Below are 18,460 nucleotides of genomic sequence, written 5' to 3'. Positions count from 1 at the left end.
AAAATGAAAGAAAGGAAAAGAAATGAAAGGGAGCACCTGGCCAAAGTGGCACTAGAAATGTTTTTACAAACATAATTTCCACCCACAAACATAAGAACCCTAGCCCTAATAATAATTCGCACATCAAACTACTGAAAACCTGAAAACCTATCACAACCCTAACCCTACAAGCAAGTCCGTGGCGAAAATATTAAAGACTGGAGCAATTATCGCATTGGCAAATGTTGTGTATCTGCTGTCTTCAATATTATGTTAAATGGTCTACATTAATGCTGGTCTGTGATTGGTCATAATGCAGTCACATGAATAATGCAGTAAGGCTCGAAGTTGTGGTATTGCAATCAGTGATGTCACATCAGGTAATATATCACTCTTAAATGAGGAATGTTTGCATGCATTTTGATTTCGTGAATTTCGCGAGAGCAAAGATTGGCACGCGAGTTAAAATGCACAGGAAAATTTTTGTCGACACTATTTGCATCAGTGTTTGATGTCTGGAATTATGACATTTTTAAATCAAGTTTCTCTTTAAAAACAAATAAACAAATGAAAATATAGAACATATAAATGCTATGTAATTCAGCAAACATGCACTTCATTCATAATAGTTTATTGACCTGAACCAGTGAGTGCAGTTTAAGTAGTATCAATCAAATGCAAATCAAGCATGTCTTGGAAATGGTTTGAATATAATGCACATTTGTTTCAGTGTTCAGTTTCCCGCCCACATGGCATTTCCACTTTCACAGACACACACGGATCACATTTGTCACTGTCGTTTCCTCTTTCCGTGTTATTTCTATCAAAACAGACTTCTGCTGCTTCAATAGATACTCCTCTCTTATATATTTAAAGACACTCTACAAACGACATTTAGGTGCAATTGTTATCAATATTTACAATGTAAAGAGGATCGTGTGATTGTGCAAACAGGCCAAAACCGCAACGTTACAGAAAGCATTATAATCTATGTTAAGTAATTATTGCGATGATCCATCCGGCTACTGTCGATGAATCATTTGCCTGGTTTATGGAGTAAAAGATAAGATAGGCAAGGAGTGCATGGCGTTTGATGTGCTGGCACGCATTCACAATGCCAACAATCCCCCTGTTCAGACGCAAGCCAGTTTATACCAAAACTCGATAAAGAAATGACGTATAATGAATCATCGTATGGCCGACAGACCGTTCAGACGCTAATCTCGACTGATCTGGAAAACGTTAATGTGCAGTTTCCCAATGCGCATGCTGTTATGGTCATGAGTGACAGCTATGGGGTCATCTTTCGCCCAGTTATACCATTCTACGGTCGCCATACTTTCATACGCACAATGGGCACGATGGAATACTGATTCCGTTATTGAGTTCTAGTTTGAAACGATGCTCTGACCATTGTTTCGTTATATGTCATTTCGTTATACAATATGTACATCGTTTCGTTAGTCATCGTTCAGACGTATTCATTGTATAGCTATGCCGTTCTGGTATAGCTATACCATTCTAGTATAAATTTTTTGCGTCTGAACACCCTGTATGAAACAGAATATTGTCAAGGGCTTGAGTCGGTGCGGGGGATAGGGCAGGAGTAGGTACGGGGATAGGGCTGGAGTAGTTACGTGGGGGATAGGGCTGGAGTCAGTGCGGGGGATAAGACTGGGTATTGGAAACTAGTTGTAGGAAGTTTGTGGTTTCCTCCCTGTCCACTTGACTGTTGGATCCGGCAGAAGGAAGGAGTCTGTTTCACCTCAGGAAGTCATATAGAGTCAATGCTTTTATCTTTGCCTTAAAGGGATCGTATAGTTTTGGTTGAGACCTAACTTCAGGTTTCTGTCATTTTTTTTGTGTGTGAGATGATGAGAAACCCCGTATAAAAGATGAAAGAGCATGTAATTTCAAGAGGAATTAAACGTTTATTTGATGAAAATCATTTTTGAAATGGCTAAGCTATCCAAAAAAGGGCATTCGAAATAAAGTGTGGGACCCACCTTTTATTATGATTGCTTTGTTTTACTTTGTTTTTTGATGTTTCAGCTATTTCAAACCCGATATTCATCAAATAAACTTTGAATTCCTCTTAAAAATGGTATGCTCTGTATTATTTCATAATTGTTTTCTTGGTATCTCAAAAACAGTTAAAGCCCAATTTTCATCTTTGAACACCAATACTGTACCATCCCTTTAAAGTGGAAATTTCCCCAAATGTATTCAACATGTGGATTGAGTGAATGCAGCAATATTTAGAAGAGCACATCCGAGAAGTTTGGAGATATTTGGATTAAACATTTAAAAGTTTCGAATTTTGAAAGTTTTGGTGGCAGCATTGCTGAATGAGAAGACTGCAACGGTTTGTCACGTCACTGCTGAACAACGATCTTGAAAAAGAGAAATTCCAGAGATCTAATTCTTTAATAAAAAAAAAACAAAAAACAGATTCGTTTGACTTGTTTCTGACTAAGACCCCGTTTACAGTGCGGGCGGAGCCTCGCAATATTGTCCGTTTACACTGCTGGGCTCGGCCGCGCTTTTAATTCAAACCTTTCAATATTTTGTCGTAGTGGCGGTCTGCTTGTAAACAAACGCAATTTGGTATTGTCTGGTTTTCAGACCCTTTGCCAACTGAATTCTGTGGCGACAAAGTCGCCGTTCGGGCAAAGGCCTTTGCCGAAGGAAAAAATCCTTTACAGGACAAAACCACCTTAAACTATACTAGTTTTCGACGTTGAGGGGGTTAATGTCCTGAATAGCAAAAGATACAGGCAGAGGGTTTGGAAGCCAGACTAAAATTGGCCGCGCATTTGGCCCAGTTTGCGTTTACACTGAGAAAAGGCCAGGCTCGGCCGCGGCCACTCCAGAGTGAGGCCAAATGCGAGGCCAATTTTGGTCTCGCATTTGGCCTTTTGCGCGTTTACACTGAAACGAAGGTGAGCTGGGCCGCGGCCGAGCCTTGCACTGTAAACGGGGTCATAGAGTGTATGTCAGGGATAATTTATCCCGCTTTCTGCAAGAGCTACAATAGGTCAATTGCTCATTCACTATGCTAGGAAAATGAAATGTTGCAAACTTCTAGTCTTTTTTTTAATATTGTTGTTCTGCTGTGCTATCTCTTGTGTTCTGTTTGTGACTACACATGTATTATATCTGATTCATGAAAAACATGGAAAACTTTATGAAGTTTCCATTTACTGTATACGCCATACAAGTTATATACATTAGCAAGTCTAAATTTTCGCGAATTAGGACTTCTCAACGATTTTGCGAGTGGTTGAATTCGCGATCATAGAGTACATACTGAATGGAGAAATGTGTTCTTGCACGTCACGTTTGTGTCTGGGATCAGAGTCAATGTTTTTGTGTGTCTTAAAATTCGCAAATAGCACCTGACTCCCAAAATTTGCAAAAATAAAAGCCTCACAAAATATTCAGCATATACAGTGTATACAGTATTAAGAATTTTTTCTTTTAAAGTCTGATTTTGATGAAACCTTAACCAGTCCGTTTGACTGATTCTTTTGTATTCGTTACAGTCAATTCTCTTGTTCGTGTAGGCGGTGTAGCATAGAATAGCGCTCTGTGTTAAAAAGGGAAAGAAAGTGTGTCCAAGTGAATCAGGACACTGAGAATTTGGGTCATTATCCCCTCTTCCTGATGCACTGTGTAATGTCATATTAAAGGTGCCTGCAAATGTGTATTATGTTCATATGATCAATCACAAATTATCATCAAGCCAGCATATCCAGAACAAATTTTCAGATATTTATTTTTGCTCACATCATGATTAGTCTTCCATGGTTGTGTGTCTTTCATAATCAATATTTTCAAAAGAGAAAAATGTCATGAGATTGTCCTACAGTTGTAAGTATTATTTTTCCTCATTACATCTCCGGTACAGTTATATTTTCTCGTTAAATTCTGTTCATATGTTTTTCAAGGGAAATCTTCTTAGGGTATTAAAAGTATTTCCAACCCAAGAGAACGCACAGAAAAATTTCCAGCCTGTAATCCTTTTTCTTTTTCACCCTCAGTAAAATACAATGTTAAAGTTCACCTTTATCAGACACAATAGGACAATGGCAAGAGTTCACAGGAATGAATAATGGAGTAACAAAAAGGAACCAAGTCTAAATCAGGATCAAGAGATGTGTATCCTCTAATACACAAAATGAGACCAAAAAAAGAGAAAGAAGTCACTATACAGAGTACTTCTTGCACCACATCAATAGGTCTCATTGCATTACTGCTGCGGCCTTTCTGGATCAGCACCCACAAAGTATAGCTCTCGTGGGTCAAGGTATTAGAACACTGATCCTTGATATTCAATAGGATGGGCTGTGAACCGTGTCAGCTGTTGAACTATGCATCATAAATCATGAATTAAAGTATTAGTAGAATGCAAGTCTTTCTGAAAAGCCTTGCGCAGCTTTGTGTGGCTACTATGTCATGTACAGTTTGCGTGTTTTAAAAAAATCATTTTCACAGGCAATTTTGGGATGAGCTCTTATTACATTAAACATTTTTTTGTAAGGTTTTGAATGAATACACTTTGATTTGAACAATTTAAACCTGTTGAAGACAGTCCCAAGTATACACGGGCAGGTCTATGTGGGAATGCGTGTTGTAGCAAAATCAGCTCCTTCTCAATGGGCTGTTTAAAGTTGTGATGTGCTGAATTCAAAATTCATTTATGCAGAAATATTTTTATCATACTAGACTTTTATCTTTCTTGCCACTTATAAACTCTTTCAATCTGCTATCCCACTATAAATAACATGACTATGGAAAGTTAGAAAAATGAAATAAGAATGAGGAGGGAGGGGGGGGGGAAGAACCTAGGCATCATGTGCATGCAGAGTACTAGTGTTTTTTTTTTCCTTTGGGCTATGAATTGCAGAAAACTCTAGATTTGTGTACCTTGGTCACTTACAAGTACTCTGATTTTTTTTTTTCTTTTAAGTGATCACTAGCATCATAAAAACAGAGAAAAACTGCTTTCTGTGTTGTAGTGTTGTGACTTAGAACTGTTTGGCTACAGGTGTGCAGGTCCCCTAGTGATGTGGCCATGTCCAGTATAAAAAGGATTGTTACTAAAAAATACTATCTACTGTAGCTACTGTATCAATGCTCTTTTGTGCAAGTTGGTATCATGCAATGGAGTATATTATATTCTGTTGCCATGTCTTTCCCCAGGTGACAGAGCTAGCCCCACTGGGAGCCGTCGTGGACAGGTTACGGGAGGACGCCAGCAAGTTCCTCGTCGCAACTCTCAGCGACTACGCCCTTCAAATTGCGGCGGGCATGAGCTACCTGGAGTACAAGCGTTTCATCCACCGCGACCTGGCCGCGAGGAACATTCTTCTGGCTTCTATGCAAAAGGTACCAAAGCACAATCGTACTGTACTGTAGAGAATGTTCGCTGGTACAGCCTGTAGAATATTGTTGGTTGGGAATATCCAGGGTTTTGTGTTTTTGTGTGTGTATTAAACTAAGACCTAATTTTACAGAATGTTGCTTTTTCTCCCTAAAGGTAGGCATGAACCTACTACATAATATGGACTATGAACGGAGGTCTTTCTTTGATCCCATCATCACCACCGCCACCTGATTATGAGCACACTCAAGTGCTTGGATAATGGCGATTGTGCAATCGTGCATCGTCATTAAAGGACAAGTTCACCTTCATAAACATAAGGATTGAGAGAATGTAGCAATATTAGTAGAACACATCATTGAAAGTTTGAGGAAAATCAGACAATCCGTTCAAAAGTTATGAATTTTTGAAGTCTTTGTGCAGTACCCGCTGGATGAGAAGACTACTGCAGTGTATGAATAACTTAGATGTCACATGCGTACAACAATATAAGGAAAATATAAAGAGAATTTCACAAAATTCCATCTTTTGAAAAAAGTGCACATTCCCCTGACTTGTTACCGACAAATGTTATGGGTAATATCATTCCCCCTGCCTTTAGAAAGAGGCAAGTCAAGTGCTCTTTTATTATGCAAAAAAAGTGAAAATATGTTGAATTTTCTTTTACATTTTCTTTATACTGTTGTACGCATATGACTCACAAGCTGGAGTAGTCTCCTTATCCAGCGGTTCCAACACAAAAATCTAAAAAATTCATAACTTCTGCATCGATTGTCCAATTTTCCTCAAACTTTCACTGATGTGTTCTACTAATATTGTTGCATTTTCTCAATCCTTATGTTTATGAAGGTGAACTTGTCCTTTAACAAAAGAACCATTTCCCTCATTGCGGTGTGTCGCTGATGTGCCTTTTTCAGACGGAAATTGTCTTTGAATAGATACAGATGATGAGGAGCAGCAAAACCTGAGAACATGGCAAATTTTGTGTCAAAAGATGGATAATTGCTGATTCGCACATTTTCGCACACGCATAAGACCTTGCCTAGTGGCAAGATACCTGTTCTCTACCATTACAGTCCCTTGTTTCTCTGGAATAAGCTGGAGAAAAGTGAAATATTGAGATCACAAATGACAATCATTCTGCCAAAATGTTAGCTTTCTTTTAAAAACTGCCTGCTTCTCCCAAGCGAAATTGTTTGAGGCATGATTTGCTATTTAAACATCCACAGCTGCACATTCACTTTACTTGATTTTTGTGAGTTATTTTCTTCTGCGCATATAGTTTTAGAATATAGTTTTAGATTTCTCCAATCTCTGTCTCGTTCTTCTCCCGGCTTGATTGCAGTGACAATCATAGGGATCAAAGCAGTGAAGCATGCTAAAAATGTCTTTGTGGCGCTTTTGAGATGTATAGGTGCATGGATTAATTAACCATAACGATGAATGTCCGTGTGTAGTAGGTCCATGAGGTAGGTAACTGCCCCTATTTGCATAATGAGGACCACGCTGTATAGAATGCTGCTTTTTCTCCTTAAATAATGGTACAGTACATTGCAGGTTACAAGGAGCATGTTACTACATGTATCCCTATTTTACATACTTCCTCTGCAATAAAAGAATGCTGCTTTTTCTCCCTATAAAATGTACATAGGTTACTGCCATAATTTGCATAATATTCGCAGCAGTTTCAAAGAGAGTCAGTGGTCTGTTGCCAGGATTTTTGTTGTTGATTTTTTTCCCCTTTTTTGATATCCCATTTCAATAGTTATATGATATTCCCCTCTAACTTTCTCATGTAGCACAAGGTTACTTTGTAACCTTCGTTGCTGGGCATTACCTGCCAATCAGCACATTTGCTCCTGTGGCTTTCTTGGCACGTACAATGAAGTCCTGGACTATCAAACTGTATTTAAGTGAATGTGGACACAGTGTACATGACCTGCCTAATCTCAATCATATGACATCAAAATGGCCTTCCTGTATTTTAAATAGTGAGGGGTTTGAGTGAGGGAGTACATGCATGAAAAGTCACAGTATGTTGTAGATCTGCCATCTACAACAAGAAAAGTATTTAGGTCAACCAGTATTCGCAAGGAAACTGCACCATGATTTCCAAAAATTGTGATCCAAACACACCTCCAGACCTTCATTTGAATTTGAATTATAGATACTGTGAGTTGATTTGCCATTGGGGTTTACATGGAAAAATATGAAAATTGAGAAATACAGAAGTGAATTGAAATGGAACTGAAAAAAAAAACCTGTGTTTGGATTTTTTTGTGAAATAATAAATGTTGCTTTTAGATAGTATCAGGTTTCAGCCCTCATTATGAAGGCACTAAGTCATGCACAATATGTTTGTAATGACTGTGACCCTATGGTGTGTCAATAAGTGCAACACATACACATACAATGTGTACAATAAATTGTAAACCTTGAATTTGACCATTGTGATGTGTTTTAATAATGATAAGACACAGTGTGTCCAATTTGATGAATGTCAGCTGTGTGGTCCAGAATCCTTATAGTCCAGAATCCGTATTAGTTACAATGTACTTATGCACTATGAAGCTGTGTAAAAATGTGAAGATCTGTGATTTGCCATAGTCGAGATATGTTTTCCAGTAGTGTCAGAATGTAAAATCATTACATTCGACGATTCAGTAGTATGGCAGTACGTCTTCATATACGAGTAGTTTCTCTTGATAATCATGTAGATTTGAGAAGTTCTGTCATTTTTAGTGCAATGGACCATCATCACTCAGCTCAGTCAGCAAAGTTTTGACATTTTCTTGAATTAAGCCTTCTGGCCAGCACAAAGTGAAACAGTGTTCTGAAATGGAAGTTTGAAATTCACTGCAGTCTACATGTACATTTTTTGTATTTTTCAAAGATGAATGTCCACTACACCCCTCCCTCAATACACATGACTTTATAGATCATTACGAAAAGTGAGACTGTTGTAAAAATGAAAAAGACAATAGAAAAGAAATGCAGGAAAGAAGGGAAAAAGAACGAAGGAAAGAAAGAAAAGGCAGCAGTGATTACATGTATACGTTGTGTATGGCGACTGAAGTATGGCTATACGTAGCATTGAAAGGTAAACATGAAAATAGCTCAAGTGGCAGGGGGGAGTTCACACTTGTATACATTCATTGTAGTGTCGGGTGCAATGAATGATGGGATTGACACTTAGTATTGACACCAGTCAACAGGTGGGTATACTCATGGGGGAATGGGGAAACCCCAATCCATTGTCAGACTGATGTATTACAAAGTGTCAGATGCAGTTCAGTCCTTTTAGGCCGACATCTCAAAAGTACAACTCATTGTAGGTCTTGTCAGCCAGATTTGGGAATATCATCTCTGGCGTAAGACTCGTTAACCTCAATGCTGACCCCATCTTTTCCCATTCTGCAGTGTCATTGGCAGTGCTTTTTTTTTGCTTGGGGGGGAGGGGGGTATAATGCCAGCACATGACGTGTGGTGGTCGTGGTATGACGCAATACGCACACGTGACAAAAAAAAAAACGGATGTTGCGTTACACTCATTAGGCCTGTTACAAGTCTTCCTGTTTCTGGGTAAGATTTTGTGTGAGGATAACACGTAGTAGCAGAGCTCATAAAGTTTCCTCATTTCGTAAGCTCAAATTACTTTTAAAAACAAACGCCTCCCAAGTGTAATGAGATGACTGAGTCACAGGTCATATGACTTCGCTAATCATGTTATTTTTGCTACATCCCATGTATTTCTAGTGGAAATGTACACACTGAACAGTAAGATTTCATTGAGTTCTCATTCTTAGAAAGAAAAGAGGAAGTCTTATGTACCAACAGAAAGTTATGAATCGAAACTTAACATTTCTGTCTTTTATATTTTCTCATACAATGTACAATTGAGATCAGTCACAGGAATTGTGCAAATTTAATAGTGGAAGGAATAAATTCAGCGTCTCACAGTGCTTCCGTGTGTGGTACACGTATGTTGTAACTGATATCAGTTTTTCTTGAAGCATGTGAAACTTTGAAGTTGCAATAATCTGGGTAGTTTGATTTTGATTTTCAAGTTACATAATATTTTTTTTTGTTTTTTGTTTTTAATTCAGGCTTTTACAATGTCTTCTGTTTGGTAGCTTGTTTGTTCCCCCCCCCCCCCATTCAAGTTATTAGCTTGATGGATAGAATAAAGAGTCCTTTAAGGGTATGTTGCACCTAGATAGATTACCCCAGGTGCATTACAGCAAATTTAGACTAATTGATGCATGCTGAATTCCATTAGATGTTGAATAATTGTTTGATGTCAGGAAATTGTACAACTTGGCATCACACAAATGCCTCAAAATAACCATGTCAGTCATACTTCTGGCTCAGCATTGAAGTGTGGGTATAGAATATGGTTTGCGGCTGCAGTATCAAAATGCAGATACCTCCAAATTCTGATAACTAACGACTGAACTATGGAATATGTCATCACTTTTATTTATAGAATGATATTTGGAATAGCCATTCCCTTGGTATCCACAGCTTTGCAAGATAACATTTGCAGGTTTCTGTGTGTGGAAAAAAAAAATGTATGAAACTAATTGTGATTGCTCTCTCTGGGTGCAAGATAATAAGAAACAACTGTACAAGGTAGGTCAAAGTGATTTTTGAAAACTCAGTGAAACTTTGTGATGATAGTTGGAATCAAGCTCATGTTTATTGCCTTTTATTTTGACTTGTATCATCAAATTTCAATGTCTGAACAAATTTTTCAAAATGGGTCATCTCTACTTCATCTTTAATATCCTGACAGTGATTCAGTGATTCAGTGATTCAGTGATTCAAGGTTTAAATACCAATATATACATTATATGTGACCCTGCACCACAAAACAAACAAAAAGTTGCCAGACATGGTTTTTTAGTTAAGAGCATATTCTGAAAGAGCAGGCTTCAAGCTTTAAAATGATGTATAACTCAAATCAAATGGATTTCCTAACCTATCTTACTATTGGAAAGAAAGCACACACTCCAGAAAAGTGTGAACTGAGAAAAGAGGCTCTGAAGCACAGGGTCTATTCAAGCGTTTAATCTCCACCAAGCCTACTACATTACCTGTGCAATGAATGGGACAAAAAATAGGATGAAAACCACCGTTTTAACCACAATGAAGGGATTATCAGATTAAGCTGACATTGAGCATGTTCTATCAACACATTCTGTCCATGATAGATGCCAACTTTCAAAGCAGTAGCATCATCCTTTCTAGAGTTACTATAGAGTTGAAAGTGAAGAGTGTGTACAAGGTTTTTCAAGAAATGAAAGGGGGACTCTAAAGACACTTCTAATCACATGATTCTAAAAAAAAGTGTTCAAGATACACTGCTAAAAACACACTTTCCTGTTCATTTTATGATACTAAATTTTAGCATAATGTAGTAAAGAAGACTTGCTCTTTCAGAAAATATAAAAAAGTCAAGATTGATCAAATTGACCCTTTTCACCTATTTTCAGTCCTCACACAAAATCAGTGGGTGCGACTTTTGTTCGTTTTGTGATGCACGGTCACATATGGGCATGATATACAGCAAGAGATGGTTAAGTGTGTAATGGAACAAATAGCTTAAACTATAAAGCACAAATTTATTCAGGCATGCACTGTTGTAGAAGCCTTGAATAAGGGGGGGGGGGGGGGCGGACATTCAAGTGGCAGATGACAGTATGTTTGCATTTCTTTTCAGTGCTGTTAAAGATAATATAATATTATAAAGTTTTGGTACCTCAAAAGTTTCCCTGAGTTTCCTTGTCTTAGTTTGTGTTTCAGGTTGTACCTTTCATATAACTAACACTGTGAGACTTACTCGCCCCAAAGTGCTCTCATGTCTTAGTAATCATGCAATAATTGTTTCGTACAATACGTACTCTCGCAGTACCGCGTCGAGTCAAACTGACGGCTCGTTCGAATTTATCAGAGCCCGCTCTGCTCTGGTACGAAACCATTATTGCATGATTTATGAATACTAAGACATGAGAGCACTTTGGGGCAAGTAAGTCTCACAGTGTTAGTTATATGAAAGGTACTTTAACCTGAAACACAAACTAAGACAAGGAAATTCAGGGAAACTTTTGAGGTACCAAAACTTTCTATTATCTTTAAGTGTTACATGTCCAATGCTATTTATATCGAAGGGGCTGATTCTATTTAGCAGTCTTATACTGTAACATTATCCCTCATTACTGTGGCTGAAATTCCTGCATTCGTATAGCGAAGTCTGCTTTCTTTTGTTCTCAAATGTTAACAAAATTCCATCTTTCCCCCAACCAAATAGGTCAAGATTGGAGATTTTGGATTAATGAGAGCACTTCCATCGTCGGCTAGCTACTACATCATGACCGAGCACAACCAAGTTCCCTATGCATGGTATGTCGATTTGTCAAATTCTTCATAGTCATTCCATCTTTCAAAAAGCCCTAGCAACCACTCCCTTGCTTTATCTCTCCTTCCCCTCTCCCCCATCCCTCCCTCTCCCCCTCTCCTTCTCCCTCCCCCTCCCCTCCACCTCCCCTCACCCTCCCCTCCACCTCCCCTCCCCCTCCCCTCTCTCTCCCTCTCCCTCTTTCCTTCTCTTTCAGTGAGCAAGTGTACACAATTTGATATGCATTCAAACTTTAATGATGTTGTTTCTCTAATCAGAAAGGCTCATCAGTTTTGATGGACTACTTGATAAATTTGTTTTTCTCACAATTACAGCATTTCATCTTTTTCCACTCGTATCAAAGCGTGTACAACCATTGAATATTTCAAGATAAGACTCTACTTTAAGTGTATCGTCAATGAATTGTGAAAAAAATACAATAACATGATAACAAATGATGATAAAAAAAGATGTTTTGCTTTGATGGAAAAAAGGACACTTTTTTTTTTTAATTTGGTGTATAGAACATGTGAAGACATCTTGTAGACGTTTGTACTATCTACATACAAAATATACACCTTGGTACAACAATGCAAGTACATTGTATGTGTAATGTATGCATAAAATCAACATGGATGCTACACTATTACAGGCCAACATTTACTAGAAAAAAAAAACACAATTGCAATGCATGCAATATCAAAAGCAAGGACAAGGATATCATAATTCCAAATTTTTGTCATTCTCAACTTCTTCATCTGTTATAAAGCTGTCTTTTCTGTCAGAAGACTGATCTGTGTAAGCAGAGAAAGATCTACCAGTTTTCATATTAAAGCTGGTGATTAGGATGTAGTAAAGTAGCACACAATTATTAATGCTTGCCAAAGTGCAGAGTGTTTCATTTTGTGATAATATCAGCAAAACTTGCACCCGATATGGCTGCATTGTGTTGTCAATGCATGCTATGGGTTTATCACATCATACTGTGTAGATGGTGTAAAACATGTACTTGTGTGCACTTTTGTTGCATGGCTTCTTATTGGGGGGAGGGGGTACATATGTTCAGTGTGTATTGTCTCACTTTTTCTGAAGAAGATAAGACCCAGACTCCGGAAGAAAGAAAAGAAAATTGGGTGCGCAGCTGGTTTTTCATAAAATGTGATGCTTCATGACTTTTTGCCATTATCTCTGTTTAAAATCAGAATGTCATTGTATCATGCCTCTTGAGGTTTCCATGCTTTTACAACAAATCAGCAAGGATCAGTTTGATTTTGTGATAACGGGCAGCACGTGTCAGAGCAGATCAAACAATGAGGAATTCAACTGGGGTGCGCAGTCAACTGGAAAGAGCATTACATTGTGTGGAAACACTTGATTTCACTCCATTATCGTAATTTGTTCGCAAACATAGTGTTGCATATGATATTTGTCATTTCTTTTGATTGCATCTCTGTGTACATTTGAAAGAGATGGTAGTGAACACAAACATTTATTTAATGTCATTCTATAAGTGCTGCTCTACTCAATGCTCAAGATGGCATTAACATTCTATTCAGCATCATTATTAAGATTAGAAACATCATTCTAAAGTGCCACTCTTCTCAGTGCTCAAGGTAGCATTAACCCATTGAAGACGAGTTCCGAGTATACTCGAGCAGGTGTCTATAGGAAATGCATGTTGTACACGTAGCAAAATCAATCCGTCCTCAACTGGTTACATATTATTTAACATCTTTATTAAGAAAAGAAACATATCATTCTAAAGTGCCACTCTGCTCAGTGCTCAAGGTGGCATTAACTTATTATTTAACATCATTATTGAGAAAAGAAACATCATTCTAAAGTGCCGCTCTACTCAATGCTTAAAGGGTGGTGATTAACATATTTAAGGATATTACATCCATGAGCAAATTGTTCGAAATTCCATCAAAATCAGACCCAGCTTTAATAATTAAAGGACAAGTTCACCTTCATAAACATAAGGATTGAGAGAATGTAGCAATATAAGTAGAACACATCATTGAAAGTTTGAGGAAAATCAAACAATCCGTTCAAAAGTTATGAATTTTTGAAGTTTTTGTGCAGTACCCGCTGGATGAGAAGACTACTGCAGTGTATGAATAACTTAGATGTCACATGCGTACAACAATATAAGGAAAATATAAAGAGAATTTCACAAAATTCCATCTTTTGAAAAAAGTACACATTCCCCTGACTCGTTACCGACACATGTTATGGGTAATATTATTCCCCCTGCCTTTAGAAAGAGGCAAGTCAAGTGCTCTTTTATTATGCGAAAAAAGTGAAAATACGTTGAATTTTCTTTAACATTTTCTCTTGTACTGTTGTACGCATTTATATGACTCACAAGCTGTAGTAGTCTCCTCATCCAGCGGTTCCAACACAAAAATTTAAAAAATTCATAACTTTTGCATCGATTGTCCAATTTTCCTCAAACTTTCACTGATGTGTTCTACTAATATTGTTGCATTTTCTCAATCCTTATGTCAATGAAGGTGAACTTGTCCTTTAAGGAAGTTTTCATGGAAGTCCTGATTACATTTATACATTATGAAATGATGCTTGAAAGCAGGTTCCAATTGTATGATTGCTTTAAGAGAGCGTATTCGTGACCAGGCATTAATTTTGCCTTACCCACACATAGTTTTGCCTATGCCTGGACATAACCAAAGAATAATGATCAGTCATTAGCACTTTCATGTTGCACAGGTGGCCAGACGAAATTTCATCAATTTATTTTGACTTATGATGTGGGTGATTAATGAAACCATGTCTGACGTGATGAATGTTATTCCATTCTATTTATCAGGTGTTTAATCTGCTTGCTATGTGGCTGTACACCATATTTCATGTCAATTTGAACATATTAAAGGAATTACTGTAAACACACAAATGTTTGTGGTGCATTAAATTCCACGCATTTCACTCTACTTTTGCCTAGCGTGAATTCTAAAACCCGCAAAAATATCTTCACAATTTTCTCTGCACATTCTAAAGGCCAGGTTGATAATCATGCAGCATGAATTCAAGAATCAGTGAATATGTTTTTGAGCCACTCAGTGCGAAAAATTGATTGTGCGAAAATATGGACGCTACAATTGTATGTCAGTAAAAGAAAGCTTGAATCATATGGAAATGCAGAGAAAGTGTACTATGTGACTCTACTCCAAAAGCACTGCCAGCATGCTTTATAAAATCAGTGTTTCACAACCTTTTCTGAAACCCAAGGCCCACTTTGGCTCCTGCAATTTTTTTTTTGAGACCCAGTTTTAGATGGAATGTGACTCTTTTTTAAATCATTTTTGGCCAATATCGTAGCCCATCTTTTTGCGGCCCACTGGTTGAGAAGCACTACTTTAAATCATTATTACAATGTACACAAACTTTACAGTGTACATCCAATTTGTCATTAAGCACACATTATGCATCGAGTGCTCAATGCTGTCATTTACATGCTTTATTACTTGATGAAATCAACATGAGCCATATTATATTATAAAATGCTCTACTAATAATAATCTCATTTTTGTTTGAAATCTATACACGCTCAAAGTTTAATAGAGGCATATAGAAAGGAAGTGTGCTACAAAGCCTCCATTATGCGTTACGAGGGGTCATCCGCATTATGCGTAGACTGCGCTCCTCAGCCGGATCTACTGATGGTTTCCACAGATGTCTTCCATCTGGCCAGCCACCCGTGTCCCTTTCTTGCCTTCAATATTAGGCATGCTACATGTACATTGTATGCATATTGTGTGGCCTGAGCACCACCTGGCTTCCCCCTCCCCCCCCCTCCCCCCTCCCCCCCCTCCCCCCCCCCCCCCAATAAAAATGACAACTGCAACAAAATGATCATGGAAACAGAATAAAAACCTTCAGTTGACATTTTATAAAATTGTGTTAATTTCTTTAATAACCACAGCATACTTCTGCTGTTATGCTAATGGATAATACTTAACCTGTTGAGGTGGAGTCCCGAGTATACTCAGTCAGGTGTCTATGGGAAATGCATTTTGTAGCAAATTCAGCATGTCCTCAACGAGTTCAGATTAGAATAATGAACGTACAGTGTACTATGGTAACTCAGACTAATGAAATATTTGTGTACCATTGTGTGTGGTAGCTCACAGCACCTAAACTTGGCATTAGAAGAACAGAGTATTCATTTGCCTGATTTTTAGTTGCAAATAGTTCAGTAGACCTATTTTACCCTATCTACAGTATACTAATGATGCACAGGATAGAGTGTGTTAGTGAAGGTGCGGCGCGCTCGAGAGTATTGACAATGGTCCCTTATAAAAATCTTAGGTTGCGGCAAGCTTGCAGCAAGCTTGCGGTAAGCTTGCGGCAACCTTAATTAGCTTGTATTAAAGAGTGCAAGCTTGCGCATGCTTATTGCCATCTTACTGCAAGCATGATACAAACTTGGCATCCCCTGGTAAGCTTGCTGCAAGCTTGCGGTAAGCTTGCTGCAAGCTTGCGGTAAGCTTGCAGCAACTTACCATTAGCTTGTGGACGATTGCAAGGTCGCAGATATGATTGCAAAAATAATCGCAAGCTTGCAGATTGTGTCGCAAGCTTGCAGATAAGTTTGCAAGACCATATGAAAGCTGTGCAAGCTTATGACAAGCTTGCGGTGAGACAACTAACAGCTCTGCAAGCTGGCCGTAAGCTTGCAAGTAATGCAGAAATCTCCGCAAGCTTACCACAAGCTTGCAGGCCATTATCAGAATTTCTGTGAGCTTGTCGCAAGCTTGCAGGTTGTTAAAGAAAACTCCTAAAGCTTACTTAAGCTTGTGAACTGTGATCAAAATCTTTGCATGCTTGCTGCAAGCTTGCGGGTTAGAACTTCGCAAGCATGCAAAATGCAGTCAAAATCTTTGTGAGCTTGTCCCAAGCTAAAGCTTGTGGGTAAATTGTTAGAGCAAATTCTGCAACCTTACCGCAAGCTTACTGCAACTGTATGGCCACAATCAAAATCTTTGCAAGCTTGTCGCAAGCTTGTCGCAAGCTTGTCGCAAGCTTATAGGTTAATTGATAGAGCAAATTGCCTGGTGCCCTCTCAGTTACAAAAAAGAAAGTTACTTTGTTCACTCTGAAATTCAAAATGGCGGTTTGACTGTTTCTGTGAGCAGCTTAGATTTAAGGACAATAATTCTGTTAAAGGTATGAAATTGATTAATACTATTATAACTAACTGCATGCATTAACATGCTGAATAACTTCACCATATTTTCATTCCCCATAAACCTCAATAATCTACACATTTTAACAAAGTAATCATAGTAACTTCCCCTAAATGTGCAATACAGTCCCACCCATTGTAATTTGTGTGTGTATTAACAGGTATTTTTATTGTTACATATAACTCAATACCGGTACATTCTGCATACCTCTTTTTTTTTTAAATAGTAAAATAAATGAATGTATAACAGATTTGAGTGTATTATTTATACTTCATCCTTTTTTTTTATGTTTCACTTTTGTGCAAATTTCAATTAAATTTCCTAATTGTATCCCCCGAACAGAGTTCGGAGGATACTATGGATTTGGCCTCGTTGCACCGCTGCGTCCGCTGCATCCGCGTCCGCCACAGAGATTTTCTTGTGAGAGCGCTCTACTGGCTGCAGTTCTTCGTAGATCATCTTCAAATTTGGCATGAAGGTGTATTATGGTACAACGAAGATGTCTGTTGTTTCTGGTGATGGCGCCCTCGCTTGTTCTGTCTTTATACATGAAAATAAGGTCAATTTAACAGGGTCTGCTTGTGTGTGCAACGTACGCTGGCCTTGTTTCTTGACCGATTTTTTTTTTTTTCAAATTTGGTAGGCCTATGTATTAATGTATCATAGTCAAATCTATACACCTACGTGTATACCTATTGATAATGCTGCCCTCACTGTTCCACCTTTTACAGGGTCAAAGGTCACCCTGATCATGTCAAAATTTGCAAATGTGCTTATATATGCAATATCTTGATTGTTACTCAACGGATTTTATTCAGACTTGCTAAGGAGGTGTATGGGTGGTCATTCTACATGAAGGACACAACAGTTTGTGGTGATGGCGCCCTCAGTGTTCCGACTTGGATGCCATGTCACATTTCTTGTGTGTGCTCTATCAGCCACATTTCTTATTAGATTTTCTTCAAATTTGGCAAAAAGGTGCATCATAGTGAAATCAAGGTGCCTATTGTTTTTGGTGGTGGTGCCCTCGCTTGTTCCGTCTTTATACATGAAAAGGTAAATTCAACAGGGTCTGCTTGTGTGTGTGATGCTGGCCTTGTTTCTCGACCGATTTTTTTCAAATTTGGTATGTAAAGGTATCATAGTCAAATCTATACACCTATACCTACAGTGTATTGATAATGCTGCCCTCACTGTTCTAGCTTTTACAGGTTCAAAGGTCACCCTGACCATGTCAAAATTTGCAAAAATGCTTAAATATTTATGCATATGACTTGATCGTTACTCACTGGATTTTACTCAGACTTGCTATTTTAAAGGAGGTGCGGGTGGTCAATCTACATTGTACATGAAGGACACATAACAGTTTGTGGTGACAGCGCCTTCAGTGTTCCGACTTGGAGGCCATGTCACATATCTTGTATATGCTCTATTCGTAAGCTATTTAGAAGCGACATTTCTTGTCAGATTTTATTCAGGCTTGCTATGGAG

At 38.2% G+C, this 18,460-nt stretch overlaps 1 protein-coding gene across 1 annotated transcript in view; it reads left to right on the top strand.

The window, feature by feature from the left end:
* The window catches only part of LOC139714253 (uncharacterized), a 41,365-nt gene that overhangs the window by 2,109 nt on the left and 20,796 nt on the right, over window positions 1-18,460 (top strand). Inside the window, exons 4-5 of the mRNA XM_071625967.1 lie at window positions 5,185-5,370; window positions 11,676-11,767. Coding sequence (XP_071482068.1) covers window positions 5,185-5,370; window positions 11,676-11,767 — 278 coding nt within the window. The remainder of the gene's footprint in view (window positions 1-5,184; window positions 5,371-11,675; window positions 11,768-18,460) is intronic.

Source organism: Diadema antillarum, unplaced genomic scaffold (assembly GCF_040938485.1).
Source record: "Diadema antillarum isolate AM-2024a unplaced genomic scaffold, OU_Dant_1.0 seq00002209_RagTag, whole genome shotgun sequence".
In the NCBI taxonomy this organism is placed as follows: domain Eukaryota; kingdom Metazoa; phylum Echinodermata; class Echinoidea; order Diadematoida; family Diadematidae; genus Diadema; species Diadema antillarum.
This window is presented reverse-complemented; position numbering and strand designations above follow the sequence as displayed.